Source organism: Watersipora subatra, chromosome 9 (genome assembly GCF_963576615.1).
Source record: "Watersipora subatra chromosome 9, tzWatSuba1.1, whole genome shotgun sequence".
In the NCBI taxonomy this organism is placed as follows: Eukaryota; Metazoa; Bryozoa; class Gymnolaemata; order Cheilostomatida; family Watersiporidae; genus Watersipora; species Watersipora subatra.
In genome coordinates, this window is record NC_088716.1 from 15,992,407 (window position 1) to 16,016,360 (window position 23,954).

Below are 23,954 nucleotides of genomic sequence, written 5' to 3' on the forward strand. Positions count from 1 at the left end.
TCTTGCAGTTGTTAAACAAATATTATTTTAATGTAGCCAAGAATTGGGGTAATATTTTTAATTGGGAAGCGGGTGGTGAACAACCCACACTTCTATTGTTCGGTCCCTGCAAACCTTCGCTGCTCATTACTTATGACAAAAACTGGTCAGTTAATATATAGCTGAGTTTCTAAAGATTCTAACTGGATTGGGGCTTTTGACCTATGACCCCTTCTAAGGCGAGCCTGAATCACAAATACGAATATCACGTTTGTATCAATAGCAAATATAATTTTATTTTTATTTATGATTATAACACAAAACATGCGCAAATTCTTTTAAATACCGTACACCAGAAATATGTGTAGAAAGCACTCAGAAACATAAACCAGGGCGCTCATCATTTTAAATAAACGTTGGTGTACGAGAAGGTTCATAAATGAAATTCCTGAAAAAATACCAATACAAACTATTCACCTAGCAACAGAACTATTGACTGAGTTGAAAACAAATTGTTGCTAAGCAATGAAGCCACCTTATGTAACAGCTAATACTAATAGAAGTGCACTTGCTAGTATAGCCAGGTTCTTTAAAAAATTTGTTGAGTGTCCAAAATAGAGCCCAACTGCAGCTAGTCGACATATGATCATGAACTGATGCTACTAGATATGCAGAAAATGTACTGCGATGCCTACATTTGCCAGTCCTTGAAAAAGTCATTTCCTTTGTCGTCAACGACAACAAAAGCTGGAAAGTCCTCAACTTCAATCTTCCATATTGCCTCCATTCCTAAAGAGTAACCAATCCAGCGCAATAATGAAAGTTGTTGTATTATGAGATTTGTTAGGCACAGGCTATATTGGCCTCTGAGCTCACAGGTGGTCTTGGCTCACAAGCAGTACAGGTGGTCTTGACAATTACGGTAAGTGAATAAAGCTGGATAAAGCTAGTGAATAAAGCTAGTGGGTAAAGCTAGTAGATTAGGTAGTATAAGGCAGTGTGGGGAGTATATAAGGAAGTGTAACGAAAGACGGAATGTCTTCTTCGCCTTCTTCGTGTAAGTCTATTTATTGATATAACATGGTGCAGTTGACAAAATTCTAGATTTTTTGTGGTGTTATCGTTAGCACTAATTTTCTGGTTGTGTTATTAGTTTAACGTTTGACAGGACCCTTTCACGGGCGTGCAGGTGAGGTGTGGTAGTGTAGTGTTTTGCCGACGAGTTGTGAGGCTGTGAGGCGTTGAAGCAGTGAAGTGTCAAGTGTTGGAGAGGTACAGAAATTTCTTATTCGTTCAGCTGTGGAAGTTGAGAATAAAAAAATTAAACGGAAGATGTAGAGTGAGTTAGTGGCGTAAAATATATTGCGTTGTGACGTGATGGAGATCGGTTATCCAAAGTTGGTGTTTGGTGAGCATGGTGATGGTGCGTGGGAGACATTTATAGAAGAAATGAATTTATGTATCGGAAGTGCAGCTGAGAGGAGAGGTTATGATGATGGCGAAATAGTGCCTATTATGAGGGGTAGAGCTAGGTTAGTGCCACTATTGAGAGCTATTGGAAAATATAAAATTATTATAACATTATTATGCAAATTATAAAATAAAAAACTATAAAAAATTGGACAGAATTAGACAACTTCTTTTAGCCTGCTAACAAATTCCATTTCATTAGGTATTAAATTTATTTACTTGTATAAGTGTACAGTAACATAATTAGCATTGATAAATCTTTGCCACCTCTCTGCTCTACTCGCTACATGTACCAGGTCAAGTCACGCTACTCCAAAGGTATGTACGTATGTCCTGCATAGTAAATAAAAATTCATTTTTCTTTTCAATGGCTATTAAATGGTCAAGTGTGCGAGAGGCTGCTTGTGATAACTGCATCGCTCGGCCTTACTTGTTGAATTAGGTTGAAAAAGGTTTTAACCAGACGCGCTAAATTTTATAGCGAAGACAAAAACTGATGAACAAAACTTTTGTGATATAAAGTTGAAATTCAGTCAAATAATTAAAAGACATACTGAAACTTTCAAACTGGTTTCAAGTGTGAGTTTAGTAAGCTAAACTTATTTGAAGTGAACTGAAAGTTTGTTATACGTAAATCCTGCATTTGGTACACACATTTTAATGTTGCATTTTATTGCAGATCATAGCCATTAAAATACCTTGAATACAAACATTTATTGTAGGTAACTATAGTTACTAAAGTTAACATACTATTTTGTTACTAATTTTCAATATGTACACATTTTTATAAAAATTGACGATTTTTACCAGGGGATGTTTGCATTGTATAATTACAATGGTCTCTATACCCCTACATACGAATTTTTCACCCTACGATGTCAACTACTAGAAGGGATCAATATCGTATCCCGAGGGTTAGACTGTCTTGACAAACTGTTGCTTTTGCAGAGTTGTTCTGCCGTCGAGCGGGCGAGCAACACAACAGCTTGTCACAAGACGTACTGCACCTGATGCATCAGCTGCACTTATAGTGAGTTGTTCTCTTCCGTCTATGCGGCTTGGTTGCGATGTTGTGTCGGTCGCTCCATTGGTAATCATAACGAGTTTCGCGCAAAAGTTTATGTAGAAAATATAAGATTACAACGGTTAACCAGCGACCAGTCTCTGCGGTAAACTTTAGTAGAACTTGAGAACTTAGGCAAAAACAGCGACTAAATATGTCGTTATTTGTGCGCTCAGTCCGTTTTATTTCTTTTTTTGTATCAGACAGTATCAGACAACTCCGACAACTCGACGAGAGACAACTCCGCAAAAAAAACAGTTTGTCAAGACAGGCTACCTGAGGGTGCACTGTACTTGCTTATTAATTCACATTTAAACTCTTTTACAGCAAAAACTTTCTCATGATATGAAATTTGAAAGTTGGAATGGTAACTGTTGTTATATGTGAAATGGAAATAAACTTTCTGTGCATAAATTTTTTTATTACTCATGCAACGCCAGGCATTCCCCTAGTATACTATGTATAACAAAGAGACCTGATGAGTGACACCATGAAATAGATTAGTAGTTGGGCAAAAATTCAACTTTTCAGATAATTTTTAGTCTAAACAAACAGTCCACTTATTATTATTAGTGTAGCTTTGAATTACCTTGACTTATTTATGTTTAGTCATAGAGCTACTTTTGAACATAACGTATCATAACTATCTACTGCTACATATCATATTATGTAGTTACATACTGTATACAAATACTAGCTGAATACCCGGGGTTGCCGGGTATTAAAACTGCTTATAAACATTGGCAGGTGATGTAGTTGCCTGCCACTTGCCATTAGCCTGGCACATTGTCAATGACTAATTTAGGTAGGCTACTATCCTATTGCTAAACTTACTAATAAGAGCCGCAAGAGCAAGCTTTAGTGACTTTGCGTAACGCAGGGTGCTATGGGTATTTTAACTGGCATAATGACTAATATCGCCTAACGAATCCATTGCATCTTCGCGTAGCTTCGCTGGTTAGATAATCGCCTGGTGAACGGGAGGTTCCGAGATCAAATTCAGCATGAAGCAGATCTTTCATTCCTAGATTTTAATAGCTATAAAAAATAATAGCTGCCTTACTGAGCAACAGCGCTTGATCAATTCCCGAGGCAATATACAGTATGTCACTATATGGAAGCAAATAGGCTAGCGCTTTCAGTCATGACGTAAAGTCATAGTGTAACTCCGTAGAAGTCGTAGCTCTTATTAGTAAGCTTGCACAAATTTTCCATTGGCAATGTGCCAGGCCAATAGCAAATGGCAGGCAACTCTCAATACCTCTAACTGTTTATAAGCTGATTTTTAATACCCGGGCAAGGCCAGGTACCACAGCTAATGTACATGTATGTATATATACCAAATGAAATTAGTGTTAAAAACATCTAAAACTAACGAGGTTACAAAAAGCTGTCCTGTCAGCGACTACCACAATGAACCAAGCAAATAGGAAGGATGGTGCTACATACAAACACGTAGAAAACTGTTTGTGTAGAAAAACCTACCGAGTTCTGGATATTCCAGCACCTCTACCTTCTTAATGCTGTTTTGAGCCAAGACTGCCGCAGGGCCCCCTATTGACCCTAAATAGAATCCTCCATGTGTCTTGCACGCCTTCGTTACCTGTAAGACAAGATATTTGCCTGTGAACACAAATATTAGCCTATTAACCAAGATAAAAAAGAATGGAAGGCATATGCTTTTCCTAAAAAAGTACAAACTAACATCACCTGTAAAACTTAGCGGAAAACAAGCGTTGTCAAATAAAAAAGGCAAGATAATTCCAGTTTAAAACCAAACGTCTTTAAAGTTATTTTAATTATATTGCCTAGAAATTAATAGTTGTATCATTTACAACAAAATATCATAAGTTTATGAGCATTTGTCATACAAATAATCCTGTTAGCAGTTGTCACAATCATGGCCTATTGATGAGCGCTTTCTGAATACATCTTATTGTCAGACATATAATAGCCTCTTGTAAATCTTGTACTTACCGTAAAACCTTTAATTGAACGCCATGGCGATCTATTTTTCAACCCTTACTCTATAGAAGACTAGAAGTAGTCAATTGGAGGGGGTGCTCGAATAGAGACTGGTGGTGTATTTTTCAAATGGCCCGTAAGAAATTAGGAAAAATAAATTTAGTTCTATTACGGGTGAAACGAATCTCGCCTATAATTTCACTGTTTTTCCGGTGGAGCGATATCAAACCTCTTGGATGCAATAAATCTGCTAACTCACCTCCAACTTGTCAAAAATCTCTTAGTAAATATGCATAGAGAAACTGAGAAATATCGCTACCAGTTGATATCTATCGCTTGCAATTGACCTGCGATGATATTATAGCCTGTGTCTTTCTTTGCAATTTGTTGGCATTTTCAATTTGTATTTCATTCTAAATTTGAAGATATATTTTTATTTTATATCTATATTTAACATAGTTGAATAAAAGATGATTGCACTCACAGATATGTTTGCTATAGTTTGCAGCTGAAACTAACTAACTAAAACTAAGTGCAATATAAGTGGAGTTATGAGTATCGATCCATTGCATGATCGGATTACCGCAATGATCCTATTAAATAATATGCTATAAATTTGCAAATATATAAGTTATATAACGATAATCTATGAAATGCTATAAATATATATTCATGAACAAGTGACATAAACGAACCATACTTACATGTATATTACATGCAGAAACACAAATTACCATTTTTAAAACAAAAATATTTCCATCGTTTACTCGGATAGTTCCATTCTGATTGTTGCTTTCGATGGAACAAACACCTTCTAGTTGTCCAATACTTTTCACAATGTCTTCTGGCCTCAACTTTTTTTCTGCACTGCTGAACTAGTGGATATTAGCGCCCAAACAATTTTTTTGGGAGAGCAAAACTTTTACGCCCTGTGTTTAGCACAAATACAATGTGTAAAGGTTTGCACACTAAGCGTAACCTTTGACCCAAAACTTGCAAACCGTTTTTATATGCATGTTCTTCGAATTAAAAGGCCGCTTTAAGCAAGGAAATATTATTAGCCTGAGATCGTTATTCATTATTTCTATGGTGCTGCTTTCAGAGTTTTAACGAAACAATTGCAAAGATTTGGAGTGGACAATAAGAGAATTGAGAGACAATGATTGTTGTTAATGTAAACAATTCATTATGAATATGATTTTGTGGACACTTTTCTACTGATCACTTGGTACTATGGGTTCATAAAAATCAAACATAGTCAAACTACTGGTCAAATGGAGGTGGTGTTCAAATAGAGGGTGGCGCTCTATTTTTCAACCCTTCTTCCATAGCGGTGATCAAATAGAGGTGATGTTCATATAAAGGTTTTACGGTATATATTCCCCATATAAGTACATGTCAGGAGTTGTCATACTTACAGCCTTACTTCTGTTTCCTTTAGCAAGCATGACCATACTGCCGCCAACAGCCTGGAATTCTTCAACATAGGAGTCCATTCGTCCAGCTGTTGTTGGTCCAAATGAGCCACTGGCATAACCCTGCAATGATCAGCAGCAATACAAAATAGCCTCATAGTTTCCATGACGGCAGATTTCATTAATTAGTTAAAAAATCAAAGAAACTTACATTTGTAATCGTCCTACTCTGGAGATTTAAGAGAACAACTCTAACTTGATAGAAATAGAAAATGTGATACATGTAGCAAAAACATACATTACACATAATATGTCAAGAATTTAAAACAAGAAACTAAGACTAGTAAAATCTTCATCAAGCAATATTATATGGTGAATAATATTCAGCTTTATATAGTTTATATATCGCTTTAAAAAGTTCCCTGCGGCTAACTGTTTACAGTATATAGACTCTGTGACCATAAGCCTACCTGGCAGACACTATTGTGAAAAAGCATTTTTAATATAACTAGTAGAAATACTCAGTGTTGCGAGAGTCACCCTATAGAATGAAATTCGCATTTGGTTAATTTTCAACTTTATTCATCAATCTTATCATATTCTACAATAATTATCACTCTCGCTGAATATGAACACTAATCTCTGGATATACTATGAAGCAACGTTGTCTTGTTCAATGAAAAACTATAAATGGGAGTGGCAATGTAAGATCTTCCCTTAATATAACCTTCAAGAAACTTCTAGATGTTGAAAAATCTGAAATGAGTAATTTATCTAAATGGGCAATGACACAATTATTTTGAGGTTTTTGGAAGGTAGCTGAGTAGCTCAGTTGGTTGAAGCATCAGTCCAATAAGCTGAGTGTCATGTGTTCAAACCTCATATGGACTGAATTTTTTATTTTTTTAATTAAAAAAACTTGTGTCTAAAACCTGGGGGAGTATCATAACAAGCCAAATGCAAATTTCTAGAGAGGACAAACAGACAGACAAACAAATACAAATTATTCATACATAACTTAATAGACTACCAGAAAAGTTTTCAGAGAGTGATTTCAGTCTAACCAAACTTCTGATATCTTTACCAACCCAGTCTACAGATGTATTTATACGTTTCCTGTAAACTAGGCTAGATTAACTACCTCTGGTGTCTTAGCAGGTCCTGCATAATAGACTGGATACTTCAGCATATAATCAGGCATGCCCTCTCCATTGTCTAACCTCTCCTTAAGCTTGGCATGAGCAATATCTCGGGCTACCACTAAAGTTCCTGTTAAACTCAACCTGGTCTTGACAGGATGTTTGCTCAGATCGGAGAGTATCTCAGACATGGGCTTGTTTAGGTTGATCTGCAGACAAAAAATATTTTAATAAAAGATGATCTGCAGTTGTTGCATTGAGTGTATGACACGGTTTTCTACATATCCTGGATGAATGTCCGGCATTGCACGAGTAATAAAACCAGCTTATAAACAGTGGCAGGTTATGTAGTTGCCATTGGCTAGGTTCACTAAGTTACCAATGACAAATTTAGCAAATTGGCAAATTTGACTAACTTAAGCTAGTATATAGCTAAACTTACTATAATAAGAGCCATGAGCTGGCCAGACCGTGAAGCCAGATTTTGTGACATTATGCGCCACACCACAGTGGTATGTGTATCTTAAATCTTAATGACTATCTGCATAATTAATCCAATGCATCGCAAGAAGCATGTGTGGCTTAGTGGACAGACTGCCTGCCTGCAGACCAATAGATAGGTCCTGAGTTCAGTTGACAGTTACTTTACAGTTGACGATGGCGCACCTTTGTCGCCGAGTCCCTGACTCGGCGGACCGAGTCCCTGACTCGGCAGTGCACCGCCGGCATCCACCGGCGGTGCACTGCGATCCGCGGCGTGTAGGTTCCCATTTTATCGCAATAGCCTGCGTTGCTGTCGCCGGTGCTTTGCGGCGTATATGGGAACCAGGCTTTACACTCGCCTCGCAATTAATCGCCTCGCAATCATTTGCCTTGCAATCAATCGGCTCGCACTTGCGTCGCAATCAATCGCCTTGTACTCGCCTCACAATCAATCGCCTAGCAATTAATAGCCTCGCACTTGCCTTGCAATCGCCTCGTAATCAATCGCCTCGCACTCGGCTTGCTATCAATCGCCTCGCAATCAATCGCCTCGCAATCAATCGCCTCGCACTCTATCGCTTTGCAATCAATCGCCTTGCACTTGCCTCGCAATCCATCGCCTCTCACTCGCAATCAATCGCCTAGTACTCAATCGCTTCGCAATAAGTCGCCTCGCACTTGCCATCACATTCATCCGGAGCACCGCGCCTGAAGACTCTCGCTGCACTCGGGGCGAAAAAACTCCCTGAGTGACGCCACATCATGGAGTTGTCCTACTTGTGTACAGATAACTGATAATGAAATTGACATTGCTAGGCAAACTGGAATTCTTCAAACTTGCAGTATTGAAAAATTTTGCATGTTTCAAAAAATTCTACAAAATATTTTGCTTTCGCCAGCATTTATTGAATGGAGACTTCTACCTACAGGCTTAAAACACTAATCATGGCTCACCAGTTCTTCGTCTATAACCTGTGCTTTGACATCGTATATAAAAACAGTAATGCGGTTGTATCGATAAAATTTATATGTACTAGAAATTCCACTGTCATACAGCCCACGACCAAAGTGATATTGAAAAAAACGAAAGGGTACTGATGGTTGAGAAATGCAATATTAGCAGTCAAATGGCACTGCAGTGCAATAGCATAACTGCAATGGTAGCTGTAATGTACTGGGTGTGGGTGTTATTATATACAACAAACAGCAATAATGAAAGGAAAAGATTATATGTTTATATCTCTCCCCCTGCAATAGGAGAAATACAATATTGGCCAATATTAGAAGTAAAATGCACTGATATTATTAGAATAATCGATACTATTAATATAGTAATAATATAAAACCAATGCACAATTTTGTTTACATTAGTCATAGTTAGCAATATCAAGAAGTTGTGATATTTATATAGATTTTTAGAAAATCTGTACTACGTAGTCATTGTTCTGTAGTCATCCAAACTTATAATTAAATATCGTAATAATCTCATAAGAATCGTTAAAAAAAATATCGTCATTTCCTTTACTTACACTGCGTTGGACATCAGTTAGAATACCAAAGTACTCAAGTATCTAAAATGTCAGTTTGAAATCGGCAAAAATGAAACGATTTCAGTACTCCTACGTTAATTACGGAAACCGTCGACAATGCCATAAACTGGTGAAATGTGCACGTTATTTTTTCGCGAAATGCGCACGACTTAATTGTTCTATTCTCTATCGCCCGGCGTTTCAATTTCCGGTCTTAACTTTTATGAAACCGAGCTTTTCAAGCGTTTTGTGACGATTTTTGTCCTAATAAATCTGTCTATTTGTGTATAATCCGATCAGATGGGTAAGTTTTAAGAGAATTTTGATAATTTACAAAGACTTGGTAATATATTTAAATAGGCTTATATGTGTTTTGTATCGTTATTATACTTTAACTAATCTACAAAACGATGGTTAAATTTGTTGATGAAATTTCGAGACAGGGGTTCGTCTCATTGTTGATGAATAATTTTCGTAAGTTGTGTGCACATGCATTTATCATAAAAACTCTCATACTTCGCTTCCGCTCGTTTGTTCGTGGGATAACAGCACAAACAGTACGATGTCAAGGCAGATACAGCATTAGCACCTTACAATAATAAAACATAACGCCAACATGATAGCCTTTTTATAAGATACAATAAGGAAATATATACTGAAAAATATGTTAGAAAATGCTGCATGTGGATAATATGTAGGTGTAGCAGAACATGAAGAACATAGCATGACATAACAATAACATAATGTTAACTCAATGCAAGCATGACACAACAATAACACAATCTTAGTTCAACACAACACTTGCGAATAGACAAAATTTTTTGTTTTTCTGTCGGGTGTATGAACAAACAGTTTTCGGCTTGTGCCTACTTTGGAGTAGGCGACGAACAGCTGGTCATGGCTAAAGCAGGGTGACAGTAAGTCGATACCAGCTGCTCCTTTTTTTCTCACCATCGCCTAGCGCAACGCTCGGAGTACCCGTGCAAGTTCTGTAGTAGCAAGTTACAGTACTCGTAGCTGGAAAAAAATTAGTAACTCAGCTGCTGAAGGAAATGAACATGTTTAGTATCACGAACAGTGGAAAATCCAACCCTTTTAAGTAGTGGAGGTATGGCAATTCATAGACAATACAACATTGAATGAGAGTATTTGCCTTTTTGAAGTACAAATTTATTGATAAAACGCAAAAAAATTGTCTAGGTGGCCTGAAAAAAACAAACGTTCACGGTGACCTTTCTCGTTGGCAGTAAATATTAATTAAACATGTAAATTACTACTAATTAATTTATTTAATGAGTAGTACATTTGTATAGCTGTATAGGCACCTTTGTATAAGCCGCAGAACTCAGGACGATGCTTTTTAACACGGCATCAACTTTGCTGTTTAAAACGGAAGAGCGCCTAACGGCACTGTTCCGTATTAACCTACGCTTTTTAACCCAGTACCTAACGGAACAGTACCGTTAGGCATTGTTTCGTTTTTTCTTTTACCGCTAGAGGCGCACTAACTGGAGATTTCGGTCAATGCGCCCTAGCGGTGAAAGAAAGACCACAGAATAGCCGCACCCTTATATAAGCCGCATGACTCAAATCATCAGAAAAAAGTAGCGGCTAATAGTCCGAAAGTACGGTATTTACTACTCATATTAATTCAGTTCGCTTCGTGCGACCGAAATCCGTATGACGAAAAAAGGAGAGACCGCTCTATAAAGTGGACAAATACACCCACACACGGATTGCCGTTTACATAGTAGATAGATATAGGACATCATTACCTTCACAACATCAGAGCTGAGGGACTGTGAGATAACATCAGGCATATATTTTTGAACGTCTGTTTCAAGCTGTTCAAGAAATACACCCTCAGATGTGATCTTTCCCAAAACCTACCAATAATATACATCTAAATACAGTGCACCCTCGAGATACGATTACCCTGATAAACGATTTTTTCACCTTACGAAGTCAAATATTGTGATATCTTCACCTCGCTATACGAATTTTATTTCACCATACGAATTTGAAAAAAGGTTCGCCCGAGGAAAAATTTGGCCGCCGGTGTGCTCATAACACGCGTCGAAATAAAAAAGACACCGAAATATAGTTTGCCGAAAACGTTCTTAAAACGTTTAGAAGAGACACGATGATCGACTTCTCTCATGTCCGCGTGGAAAATTTCGTGTAAAATACACAAGAGCAAATATACATTTGCAGCGTTATTATAGCTTTTAATATAAACTTTCAAGTCAGCATACGTATATAACTACAACTATCTACATTTAATTCTTTATCTATGGAATCTGAGACCGATACAAACGTTACAAAACGAAGGAAAAATTATTTCTATGTCAACAAAGTTGGATGTCGTAAATAAGAAGAAGGGACCCGTATTATTAACATTGTCAAGGAATATGATCGTAACCAATCAGCATTTGCAATTATTATTAAAACAAGAACTCCATTAAAGCAAGCACAAGAAAGAGCTTCCGACTGAAGATATGAATGAGCTAGGTCATGCACGCGATCAGCATTCAAAAGGAGCAACCATTTTGTAAAGGCGAGGATGTAGAAGATACAAAAAATCCCACATTTGCAGAAATGTTTCAAGTGTTTAATTTACTGATGTGGACTGGTACATTAAAACAATGCATGTATAATATATATTATTTATCTCTTGTGTGGCATGTTTTTCATATTTTATTCATTTTATTTGTTTCCTTTTGATTTTATGTTTATTTTCTTGTTTAACCATGTCTTTGCAGGTGGGCTTGTTATCTCCTAAGTGAATACAATTCATCGTATGTATGTAACTCATATAACTAGCTACTCAAGATAGTTGACGCATTCACATTACTTTCTGAAACTTGCTAAAGCCCTGTCCCCCATAGGGTATAAATACGTAAAAACTTTGTATGTATGGTTACATTGATTCTTGCGCACGTTTCATACAAGACAAACTACTGTACCACATTCTCTGGATCCTTTTACAAGCGCTAGCTAGCAATTTTCTGCATTGCACCATCAATTTTTTTGTAGAAAAATTGGACAGGAATGGACACCTTCTTTTAGTGTGCTAAAAATTCCAATTCATTATGTTTTAAATTTATTTTCAAGTGTACAGCACCATAATTAGCATTGATACGTTTTTGTCTCCTCTCTGCTTTACCCGCTACATGTACCAGCTACATTACTCCAAAGGTATGTACGTCCAGTATAGAAAATATAATTTTCTTTTTCTTTTCGGTAGCCATTAAATGGTCAAGTGTGCGAGAGGCCGCTTTCTATAACTGCATCGCTCGTCCTTATTGATTTAGGTCGAAAAAGATTTCAACCAGGTAGGCTAAAGTTTATAGTGAAAGTGAAGATAGGAACTGCTGAAGGATAAAATTTTGTAATAAAAGTTGAAATTCAGTAAAATAGTTCAAAATACATACTAAAACTTAGTTTTAAGTGTAGGCTTAGCAAGCTAAACTTACTTGAAGTGAATTCAAAGTTTATGTTACGCGTACCCTTTGAAGGCAAGAACTTACCGTACGTACTACATTTGGTACACACATAATTTTGCGTTTTATTGCAGATCATAACCATTAAAATACACTAAATACAATACAGTTACTGTAGGTAACTATAATTACTAAAGTTAACATACTATTTTGTTGCTAATTGTCAATATGTACACATTTTATAAAGAAAATTGACGATTTTTACTAGGGGGTGTTTGCATTGTATAATTACAATGGTCTTTATACCCCGATATACGAATTTTTCACCATACGATGCCAACTCTGGAACGAATTAACATCGTATCTCGAGGGTGCACTGTATAGTCTTGCCACTCCCTGGCAGGTTTTCTACACTAAAAGCCGACGTGTCACTTTTTTTCTGACATATTCCATCGACTCTCTCTTCATGAGCCGAGATTAGATATTAGAGACACAATAGAAATAGTTGTGAAAACACAACATATTTCATACACAGGAACAAATTCTGAAACACAACTATTAACCTAGTAAGTCTAATCTAAAGGAACAAATAATTTGCATTTAACATTAGTGTGTGAACATTCTTATACAAAGATTTTATTACGAGACATCCCAAGAGTTGAGACTATGGGTTGTTTATTAATAGCATGTGACATCCGCATGACCTTCAAAATTGTGATGGTAGGTTAAAACAATTTCATTTTTCTAAATACCAGGTATTATATATTGACTAGCTGTACTACCCGCATGGGCAATAAATATTTTTGGACAAAATTTGTTTGTGTTTAACATATAAGAACATTTGCCATTCTAACTTTCAAACTTCATATCATGAGAAAAAGGTTTCATGCAAGTCGAAAATATTTTGTGCAGGTCAAATAAAAAATAAGACAGCTATAAAAGGGTTCAAATGTAAATGTGAAATAATTAGCAAGTAATAGCTAAATTAAGTCTGTCTTGCTACGATTGCAATAAAAGATGATTCCGTAATGATACAATTAATATGAACTGAGAAAAAAAAAATTCCTGAATATGTTGAACTAATAATAACAATAACTTATTCGGTTCTGAAGGTTACTGTTCAACCGGAAGCTATACATCAAAACTTGGAATACGACGGTACTGGTACCTCTCGATACTGGTACAAATGTAAAAATGAGATATCGTACTGTCTTTGTCTGACCGAACGGAGAGACAATGTCGAGGCTCTTCCTACGGAGGTAATACAATTGTCCACATGAAAAGAATTGGCCTTGACCACGATATAACAATTGAACCCTACGAAAAACCGAAATTAGAAGTTCACGAAAACACGAAAAAGCATCGGGCTTCATAGAGTTGATAGAATTCATAGTTGCAAATCATATAGTACGTCATTTAGCATGTGCGTACGGTATACGGTAAATGATAATGTCATATTGTCTTTGATCAATACGCCTTGTATAGCTCAGTGGTGAAGCGGGTGAGTTCAAATCCATCAGATTGTGGAATTTTATTTCCAATATTTCAATAGCTATAGCTATAGCTGGACAATGACACATGCACACACGACCAACTTTGAGAAATATAGATAGAGATGATATAAGAGCCATCCAAATCCATGGATACAGGTTAGGAAAAAATAGCACCTAACAGGATTTGAACCCACAATATTCAGCTTATCCATCAGGAACACTACCAACTGCATCAACCATTCACCTTCCATCATGTTTGAGTTTTTTCACATAAACTTATTCCATGTGCTTTCTTGACACACCTGACAATTTCTCACAACACATCGTACTGTCAGGGTATTAGTCTGAATAAAACTGGACTAGTAAGAAGTCAGTGAAAAATATTTGTGTCATAGAGGTGTCTGCGATTACCGACATAGTGTAAACTAGCCTTTAACGATGGGTTCTTCAGAACGTAACTTCACCATCAAGTGAAGACTCGGTGAAATGAGCTTTAGACTGTGAGCTGATGCCAATCCTGCAAACTGGGAGTTATGTTGACTTGTATCTTTTACAATCTTACCTGCCTGTCCGCCGAACAAGACACGCCCATACCAACTGGACAGGAAGCTCCGTGGCGTGGCAGTCTCACTACTCTCACATCGTGCACAAAGTATTTTCCACCGAACTGAGCGCCGATTCCAATCTGTTGACTCATCTCTTGTATCTTCTGCTCGAGTTGCACATCCCTGAATGCTCGGCCATGTTCATTGCCTGTAGATGAGAAAGAGGAACATAATCACAGGCAGCTCATGATAAGCTACTAAAGAAAACTCACTCGTGGAATGGTAGTATCAAATGCTTGAATATTGGCTTTAGCATACACCAAGTGTATCTGGTGTATGCTAGAATATATTTATTGGACTCCTTTGTGGGCCATCTTTAATTCATATAAAAATCTAGCTATTGACAGAGTAGCTATTATGTAAGATTGTTTCAATGATATTAATTGATGATATCATTGAAACAAGTGTGAAAATGTTTCAACTTGTTTCTAGATATGCAAGATATGTTAAAGAAAATGCAAAATATAATTTGCAGAACATATTGAACCCATCAAAGCCCCGTTGCCACCTGTGCTGAAATCTTGTCTGAATTTCACCTGACAGATAGATTTATGAAGTGTAATCAGAGCTGTTATGACAGGTATTTTTGCATAGCTCGACTCAATTCTAACGGAACAAATATTGAGAGCTGAAAAGATTTTATGCCCACACTACTAAGTGACAACAGCTAAATCCATAATCCGCCAACCAAGCGCAAGAATGGCTTTATTGACCCTTTGTCAGAATCGGTGGTTTAATTGATTTCAAAGAAATTGACATGGTTTTGAATTCACTATGTCGGTTTATTCATAAAACCATTTGTTTTGTACTTAAATCAACTAATCAAATGTGACCAGTAGATTCCTTTTTACAAATTGATACTAATAATGACTAGATAATGTTGATTATACCCGAACTTTTTAGGGATGCAATTGGTTTCGCCAAATATTCAAACATATTCTTTTCAAAGATGACGTTAGCTTATTTTATTTAGTAACTAGTTTCCAGTGTGGATAGCAACTGAGAACTTAGCTGATACAAAAGCCGCGATAAAATAAGTTAGCTCGACGACCTAATTACCGTAGACTGGCAGAATCGTAGTCAATACTCAAATGTTTACACAGTATTTAGAGAAAACTAATTCGACAGAAGTTTAATTATCTTTATTTGAGGCGTTTGAAACATTTATAATAATGTATCTGTAGCTAGATTTAAGATTTTATTCTGGCAATCATGAGCAATTACAAAATAAAATATATGACAATAGAGCCGCGTAGAACTAGACTTTTATTGCAATAGCCGAGGTGAATACAAGAAATATAGATGGACTGTTTCACTATATACATGTACATCATTTTGGGCAAGTCTGGGCGCATCTTTTTTTCTGAGCGTTTTGTCAATTTTTGTCAATTTCAATCTCCAAATATTTTGACAATGAAACTGCCTAAAACAACAAACGACATCTCAACTGATAGAAAAAATTGATGCTCTCTGTTAAAATCAACTAAAATTTGACGCAATCATATCTTTAAAGCCGAAGAATTTAAAAATACTTACCTGAAGTAGGTAAGTTATCAAAGTACTTCGTTGAGGCCAATTTAACACATTTTAAATTCATTTCAGCAGAGGTTCCTCCAATAACAAAGGCTAAATGGTAGGGTGGACAAGCAGCCGTCCCGATAGTCTACAATAGTGACTTGAACAGTTAAGCTCAACAATATGATCCTATTGGAACTCAGGCTATATCGGAACAAAGACTAACATCCAAAAAACAATAAACCCAATTGAAAAACTCAACTCCATAGCAATTTTTAAAAACAAAATGACCTTCAAAAAAGCGCAAAAAATATGTCACAGTAAATTCTGTTTCCTGCAAGCTATATTTAGGCGTGACACTTGTCACACTTATAACCTGCCACCTACAGTTGACAGCAGTAAAGAACACACATATTCCAAACCTGTATTTTCTCATGTACAAACTCCATGAGTTTCTTTTCATTCAGCAGAGCCTTGGTTGCCTGGTAGAGAAAACTCTTGTTAGCCGAACCACCACCTTTGGCTATGAACAGGAAGTGGTACTCGTCTCCCTTGGTAGAGTATATCTCTATCTGAGCAGGAAGATTTGTGCCAGTGTTTGCTTCCTTGTACATGTCAAGGGGAGCCACCTGAAATACGCAGCAAAATATGATTTGCTCTTAAGTTTCTATAAAGGTTACAAAATAACTTTCAATACTTTGTGAAATATATTCATCTTATAGCCAAAAAACTCCAGAGTTGTCACCAAGTGGTGTGTATTCGCTGGCTTATCCTTGTTGTTTGAAATATATTTTAAAAAACAAAATTACAGAGCCAATTACGGACATTTGCAAAATTGGTTGTTGCATGTAGACACGAAAAATGTGCTAAGCGCAGTGGATATTGCAAAAATCTAAAGCAATAGTTTTTACATCATAATCTCGTCATATTTGCGCAAAAAATTAAATTTGTTAACTTGTTCTAACACAATATGTTCTAAACTGTGTTTTGATTTGAATGATCTTATTTTGAATCGTTCTAAAACGATTCTAATCTGGAACATATGAAAATCACAACAAAACTCGACTGACCTAATGTTGAACCATTATTGCTATAACAAGGGTAGGATTATATTAAAAGCCCACGTTTCCATGACGATAATTCAGCAACTAATAGTTTACCTGTGAATACCGCAGATTCCTACTCGTATACGTGTTATACACTCCTCGTGACAAGGCCTCCGCATCATCTCCACCTGTCCACACTTGCTGACCTTTCTTTCCTGAGAAATTGTATTCTGATGTACACATTCTGTACGCATGATGTGCACATAATGTATTCAAGATATCTTTAGAACAAAAAGTACAGATCTATTTTGAATGCACCCTTGTTAAACCTTGATAAGTATTTAACAGACTTGCCCAAAGCAGTAAGTATGAGTAAATGAATATACAAAGACACCACAAATGAGACAAGTCAAGTAACACTATAGATAAGTAATTAACAGACTTGCCAAAAGCAGTAAGTATGAGTAACTGAATATACAAAGACACCACAAATGAGATAAGTCAAGCAACACTATAGATAAGTAATTAACAGACATGCCATAAGCAGTAAGTATGAGTAACTGAATATGCAAACACACCACAATTGAGACAAGTCAAGTAATACTATAGATAAGTCATTAACAGACTTGCCAAAAGCAGTAAATATGAGTAACTGAATATGCAAAGACACCACAAATGAGACAAGTCGGACAACAGTATAGAAAAGTCATTAACAGACTTGCCAAAAGCAGTAAATATGAGTAACTGAATATACAAAGACACCACAAATGAGACAAGTCAGACAACGCTATAGAAAAGTCATTACCAGATCTGCCAAAAGCTCAATTTATTAGTCAATTAGCTGAATGGCCGGCGTTGTTCAGGTAATAAAAAAGTCTTCAGACCGATAAATTATTTTTATTACATGTTAACGCCATTTATCACTCAACTCTAACTGCAGAGAGAATGTAGAAGTTATTCCTACTCAAGATAGTACTATTATCCATGTGAAAAATATTCAGCTTTTACAGATTTAGCAATCAAGCCAAGGAAAAACCGGAAATAGGAGTGTAACGGCCCAATTGAAACGACACATTTAAAAATTAAAAAATAGGTAATGTAGCAAAATATTAGCTTTCACAAAAATAACAAATGCAAAAGGTAATATTAATAAACAATTAAAAGTGCACATTTAGTGTGTGCAATCGTGAAAAGGATACAGAGTATATGATGAACATGATAAGAATGATAAAAACGTCTTAGCCTTGTGGTTAGGTGTGAATGTTAATAAACTTGCGGTTGCATTCTTCATGTGTTCTAAACCAATATGAAGCAGGAGCTGGATAAACACTGAATGACAGACAACAAACTTTGAGATGAAGTTTGGTATGAGGTAGTAACAGACTTGAAGCTCTAAAAATACGCACAAAACAGAGTAGGGAACTTGAGAACACCCTCGTTATATCAGAGGTGGTCGTAGAAACTCCACCATGTCAAGGTGATGAAATTCAGGTCTTCACTGTCGTAGATGATAGTTAAAGCAAGCTTTAAAAAGTTCAGTAGAAAATTGCTATACAACTGAATGGCATCTATGAAATTATTCCGAATACAATCGGTGAGCAACGCACTGCCGGGAAGACAACTTCAACTAGATAAAAAATAATACTTTCTCAAATCTTTATTGATTGTGTGTAACTTAAATCTATGCTATATAACATGCAAATAAAACCATTTTATTTAAAATACGGTTGTAAGCTTGTTGTTTACAAATATGTGTATTTGTCTCTGACATACGCATGATGTATACACGATGTGTGCATGATGTACCCGTAAAGCCTGGTTCCCATATCGATTGAGATACTCCGGCGGTACCTTGCGCAGCAAAACGTTTGCGGCGTTAGGCTCGGCGGCATATGTTCACATATAAGCTGTATCGCTAAACATAATCGCGTAATCAAATAAAATGCTCGCTAACCACGCCGTTTCTATAATGGTGACCTTCACCCATACAGTGCATTTCGGAAAGGTTTTGCCTGCGGTCTTGCGAAATTTGAGCAGCGCGAAACTATTGCGATGCCGCCGGCAACTATCGGCGGTACCTGGCGCGTAGGTTCCCATTTCACTGCTAATAGCCTGTGGTGCTGTCACCGGTGCTTTGCGGCATATATAGCAACCAGGCTTAATGTATTCAAGATAGCTTTAGAACAAAAAGTACAGATCTATTTTGAATGCAGCCATGTTAAATCTAATTGCAACATCTAAAGTTGGTACAGCATACCCATAATTATGGCTGTTCCAGTATCCTGACAGCCAGGTAGTACCATACCAGCCGCAATGTTAGCATTCTTCAAAAACTCTAAAGCTACATATTTGTCATTAGGGGATGCTTCTGGGTCTTTGAGAATATTAGAGAGGGACTGCAAATAAAATATCACTTAGGTGTAAAAATAACAATAATTTCACAAAATTTTACAAAACCGGAAGGTCTTTTGGTTTCTAAATAAACCAGACAATAAATCAGATAGTCAAAATCTGAAAGACGGAATATAAAAAATAAGTATAATAAATACTAATAAATACGGAACAGGAAATCACGAATAAAAATGAGGGAACCTACCAAATAGTGCTCATAGTGTTTGGTTTCTTCACTATGCAACCATAGCAACCATGTTAGTAAGAATCAATTGCTTGCACACATGGTTTTTAAGTAATACCTGAAGATGAGCTGGCCTGAGGAGGTGAGATATGTCAACCATAGCCTGTTCACAGAGCAGTGTCAGTGCTTGAGGATCAATCACCAACATATTTTTGCTTTGAAAGGTGCTTGTAGACACAAAGTCAGCTAAAAAAAGAAAATCGGATGATTTTCCTGTTGCATTCCTGATCAGACCTATGCAATAAACTATAGTCATATATAATATTTGTATTTACCACTTTGACACATTTGAATATTTATTTTCCTTTATTTATACAACCAGATGTTAAGCCTTGTCTGTATGTTCCATTATACATTGAAAATGTACTAAAAGACACATGCGTTGTACCAGACAACTATAATACCTAGCATATTGGTAGCAAACAAAAATTGAAAAAATTTCCTTTAAACAAGGAACAGCAGCATAGCTTTGCATACAACCCATCTGCACGTAGCTCCAGCAACTTACTTTAAAACACAAATATCATCAATTTAAGCACAGCATACACACATTGAAAATAATTAGGCTTACTGTGTTTGAAACATAAGTTTGCACCAAATTTTAAATACTGTTTAAATAATTCCTGACAATAAAACTTTGAATACAGTGCGCAAACCTACAAGTTAGCTTTTTGTAAGGTGGGTTTAGAGGCTCTGTGTTTTCAAACATATCCTGGTAATAAAATGGCTTAAGTGTTCCAGTTGACCGTCTAAGCAGACATAGTGGCAGCTTATTTCCGGCGCGAAGGAAACCTTTTGAAAGTGACTGCATATTCTGCAACGGATATTGAAACTAATAGAGGAATAACCAACATTCAAAATGCTGAATCTAAAATGAAGTACATAGAGTTTCAGTAAAAATTAAAAAAAAACGAACAAATTATCCAAACGCAAAACCTTGAAGGGTACAGCACACATAAACAATCATTGTTTGCCAATGTGAAAATATATTTGCAATAAGAACTGCCAAAACTCAAAGGCATAATTGTTTTTGCAATAAAGTGATATGCAAACATTTATGTACTGTCGCTTCAACACTGCATAGTGGGGTACGGCGTGCTGGATAAATAAAACTAGCCATATAAAGGGGCACCAACGAAAAGATTTTGCCGTTGTCAGAGTTCGGAGTTGAAACAATATAATTGAGTAGCTACTTTAGCCAATGCTCTAAAATACTCGTCCCAGACACAGTATTGGATATCATTAGTTTGTAACAACGATGTAGCGACGGTAACAAACATAACTGACAAAACTTTAGGATATTGGGTTATATACAATAGAACGAGCATTGAAATAGCAATGAAATAGCCATTAAATTACAATCACGTGACTTTTACATTGATAGCGATACGTAATGCATGCGCCATATTGGAAAGCTAATCGTGTACTAGTTCCGTTTGTAAATAAACAGTGAAAACTGACAGAAACGTACACGTTGAATAGTTATTTTTCAGCTGGGTGTTAATGAAAACGCCTCCTACACAACGTTTAAAGCTCCCTGATAAAAGAAAACCGATTCATAACATATGGAGTGGGATATGATAAGCAGATGTAAAATAGATTTTCGTTCACCATATTATTCATACAAACTGTTATATAACAGACGCATAAACCCAGCAAATGATATGTCCAGGCAAATAACAACTGTTCCATTATTTTAAAAATCATATTACATATGCATAAACTATAATGGAGAAACTTAGCATGTGAAGTATTTCGATAAAAACAACATATATTCTGCCAAAACAGAAACTGTTTTCAAGATTAAAATGATAATAGCTCATGAATGTATGAAATGTATAATACAGTATCTGTAAAAGATGGAATAAACTACTGCAACAACTAAACAAGAATTAAAAACAGTTGTAATAAAGAATAATCAAAATAATGCAAACAAGGAAATGCAGAAATTAGTGTAATCAGATTAAACTTATACATACACGTTACAGAAATTGTGTAAAAGGAGATTTGTATACCACTGGATATTGAGCCAAGGTGCATCAGAGTTTCCTAGAACTAAATCAGATTAGAAATAGCAGCACAACCACAGCTGCAGATAAATATTACAGTGATTACATTGTTACTGGCCTTTAAAAAGTACTGCTTTAGTATTTTATGCCGCAAAGATGCACCTTGCAGTTTGAATTTACGGTGTTAGCATAATGATGCTGTCAGAGATCATAAAACATCTGAATAAGGTTTTCATCAACAAAGCAGTGTTGAATATGCCATCTGCTGTGTCCGTAAGGTGTTTCCCAAGGCATAGCACATCACTAGATCCTACCCTACTGATAACATACACCACACAATGGCGTGGATCTGGCTTTGCCTTAATACGAAAGTATCGATTTATAACTAGCAGGATTCTGATGACACCGCCTAATGAACGCACCAATCCTCCATTGTTTTGTAGCTCGAGTAGAGTATATAGATGTCGGTACTGGATACTTGACTTAGTGGTAACCAGCGACTGATGGCCAATGTCACGTGACAGCACTTTAGTTAGCTTTTGCACAATGTAGCCATCTATATAGACTACACTGTTACCTATAACATAAATTTGACATCTGAAATCATTGTGAGCTCCACAAACTGATCAACTTCTGGAGTACCCTGTATGATGAGAATCTCGTTTTGAGCAGTAATATTACCTGTCTTACCAGTATCTGATTTTGCACCACATTTGCTGATAAGATTGCGAAGGGTAGCCTTAAACTGAGTAACAGTAGGATTATTATTCCGACCACCTAAACAAAAGCATCAATTATAACAATTACATAAAATCAACAAAAATGAATAAGCATCAATTATAACAATTACATAAAATCAACAAAAATGAATAAGCATCAATTATAACAATTACATAAAATCAACAAAAATGAATGTCTTATTCACATAAACATAGTACCCTTAAGATAAAACAATACAGCTAATAAAATAAGCTAAAATAGGTCAAACTGTTACCATATTGCTATGTAAAATAAAAATGTGGCAATTTTCACCGGAAGTCATTCACACACATCTTAGATATAAAGCTTAATGGAAATTTCTTAATCAAGCATGGATCAAAAATGGATTGCAACCATGATATTATTTCAATAGAAATGACAACAAACAAATTACAGAAATACTGCAAAGAAGTACTAACCATTGCCACAGATGTATTACTAGAGAAATTCACATCAACATCTTCTGCTAAGCCGCAGTCATATTCATAAGCAATTACTGAGGCAGCTGTAGCTGTTTTGCATGCTGTTTGAGGTTTCTAAATTTTTTTTAGATATATCTCCTTCAAGTTGAACAACCTAGCAGCACTGTGCTTGAAAATATTGTTTTGAATTCAATCATTGAAAAATAAACCTTTAAATGACTGGGCAGTGCAAACAGTGATGCCACAGCATCTGGTTTCAGTCGAATATTTTGACCTGTTCTGTCAAAACATGGATCATTGAAATGTTCGTAACAGATAAGTGCCCAAGGGCCAGGCTTATTCACTCTTCTGCAGTCGCGTTACCATTGTAAATAAAAAGAGTTCTCAGTTATTTTGTTTGGAAATGTAAAAATTAAATCTAAAAGAAATCTAAAATGAAACTGTAGTAGTTAGCAACAGTAGTAATAACAATAGTATTATTACTCTTATCTCCATACTGCTAGCTATATCCAGGTACAACAATAAATAATATTATAGGCACTACAAACATTTTTTTCAAATATTTATTTAGAAATATCACGATGGTTTGTACTCTGTAGTTCCTAAAAATTAACGTAATAAAAACTTCAAATAATAAAAAAACTTTTGTTCTGAAGAAAGACAAAGTTCACTCACTAGCTTATAAATTTATCTAATCATCGACAACATACAGCCAAACTCGTACACTCAGTAGTGACACTGATTGGCTCCCACTCACCCAGTGACTAGTGTAGTAAAACTAACTAGCGGCAGTACTAACTAGTAGTAGCACAACTAGTGGTAGTCATAGACTTTAGCAATAGTAATAGAACTAGTAGTAGAAGTGACTCACTTGTGAAATGTCATGCCTTTTCCTTTGAAAGCGTGGTGGACGCCGAGCCATGACATTGTAATTCGTGTAGACATTTTTATATGTTATATCTTGCATGCTGTGTTGTTCTTTTT

General features: G+C 36.1%; 1 protein-coding gene across 1 annotated transcript; it reads right to left on the reverse strand.

The window, feature by feature from the left end:
• Window positions 1-670: 670 nt before the first annotated feature.
• LOC137404682 (fumarate hydratase class I, aerobic-like) lies at window positions 671-20,510 on the reverse strand. Its single transcript, XM_068090917.1, has 12 exons — window positions 20,441-20,510; window positions 19,839-19,966; window positions 19,403-19,541; window positions 17,260-17,360; window positions 16,522-16,728; window positions 16,121-16,247; window positions 14,542-14,732; window positions 10,819-10,929; window positions 7,034-7,240; window positions 5,896-6,015; window positions 3,998-4,115; window positions 671-768 (listed from the first exon to the last, which is right to left on the reverse strand). Exons 1-12 carry the CDS (start codon window positions 20,487-20,489, stop codon window positions 671-673), a joined length of 1,596 nt encoding a protein of 531 aa, XP_067947018.1. The 5' UTR covers window positions 20,490-20,510.
• Window positions 20,511-23,954: the final 3,444 nt, after the last annotated feature.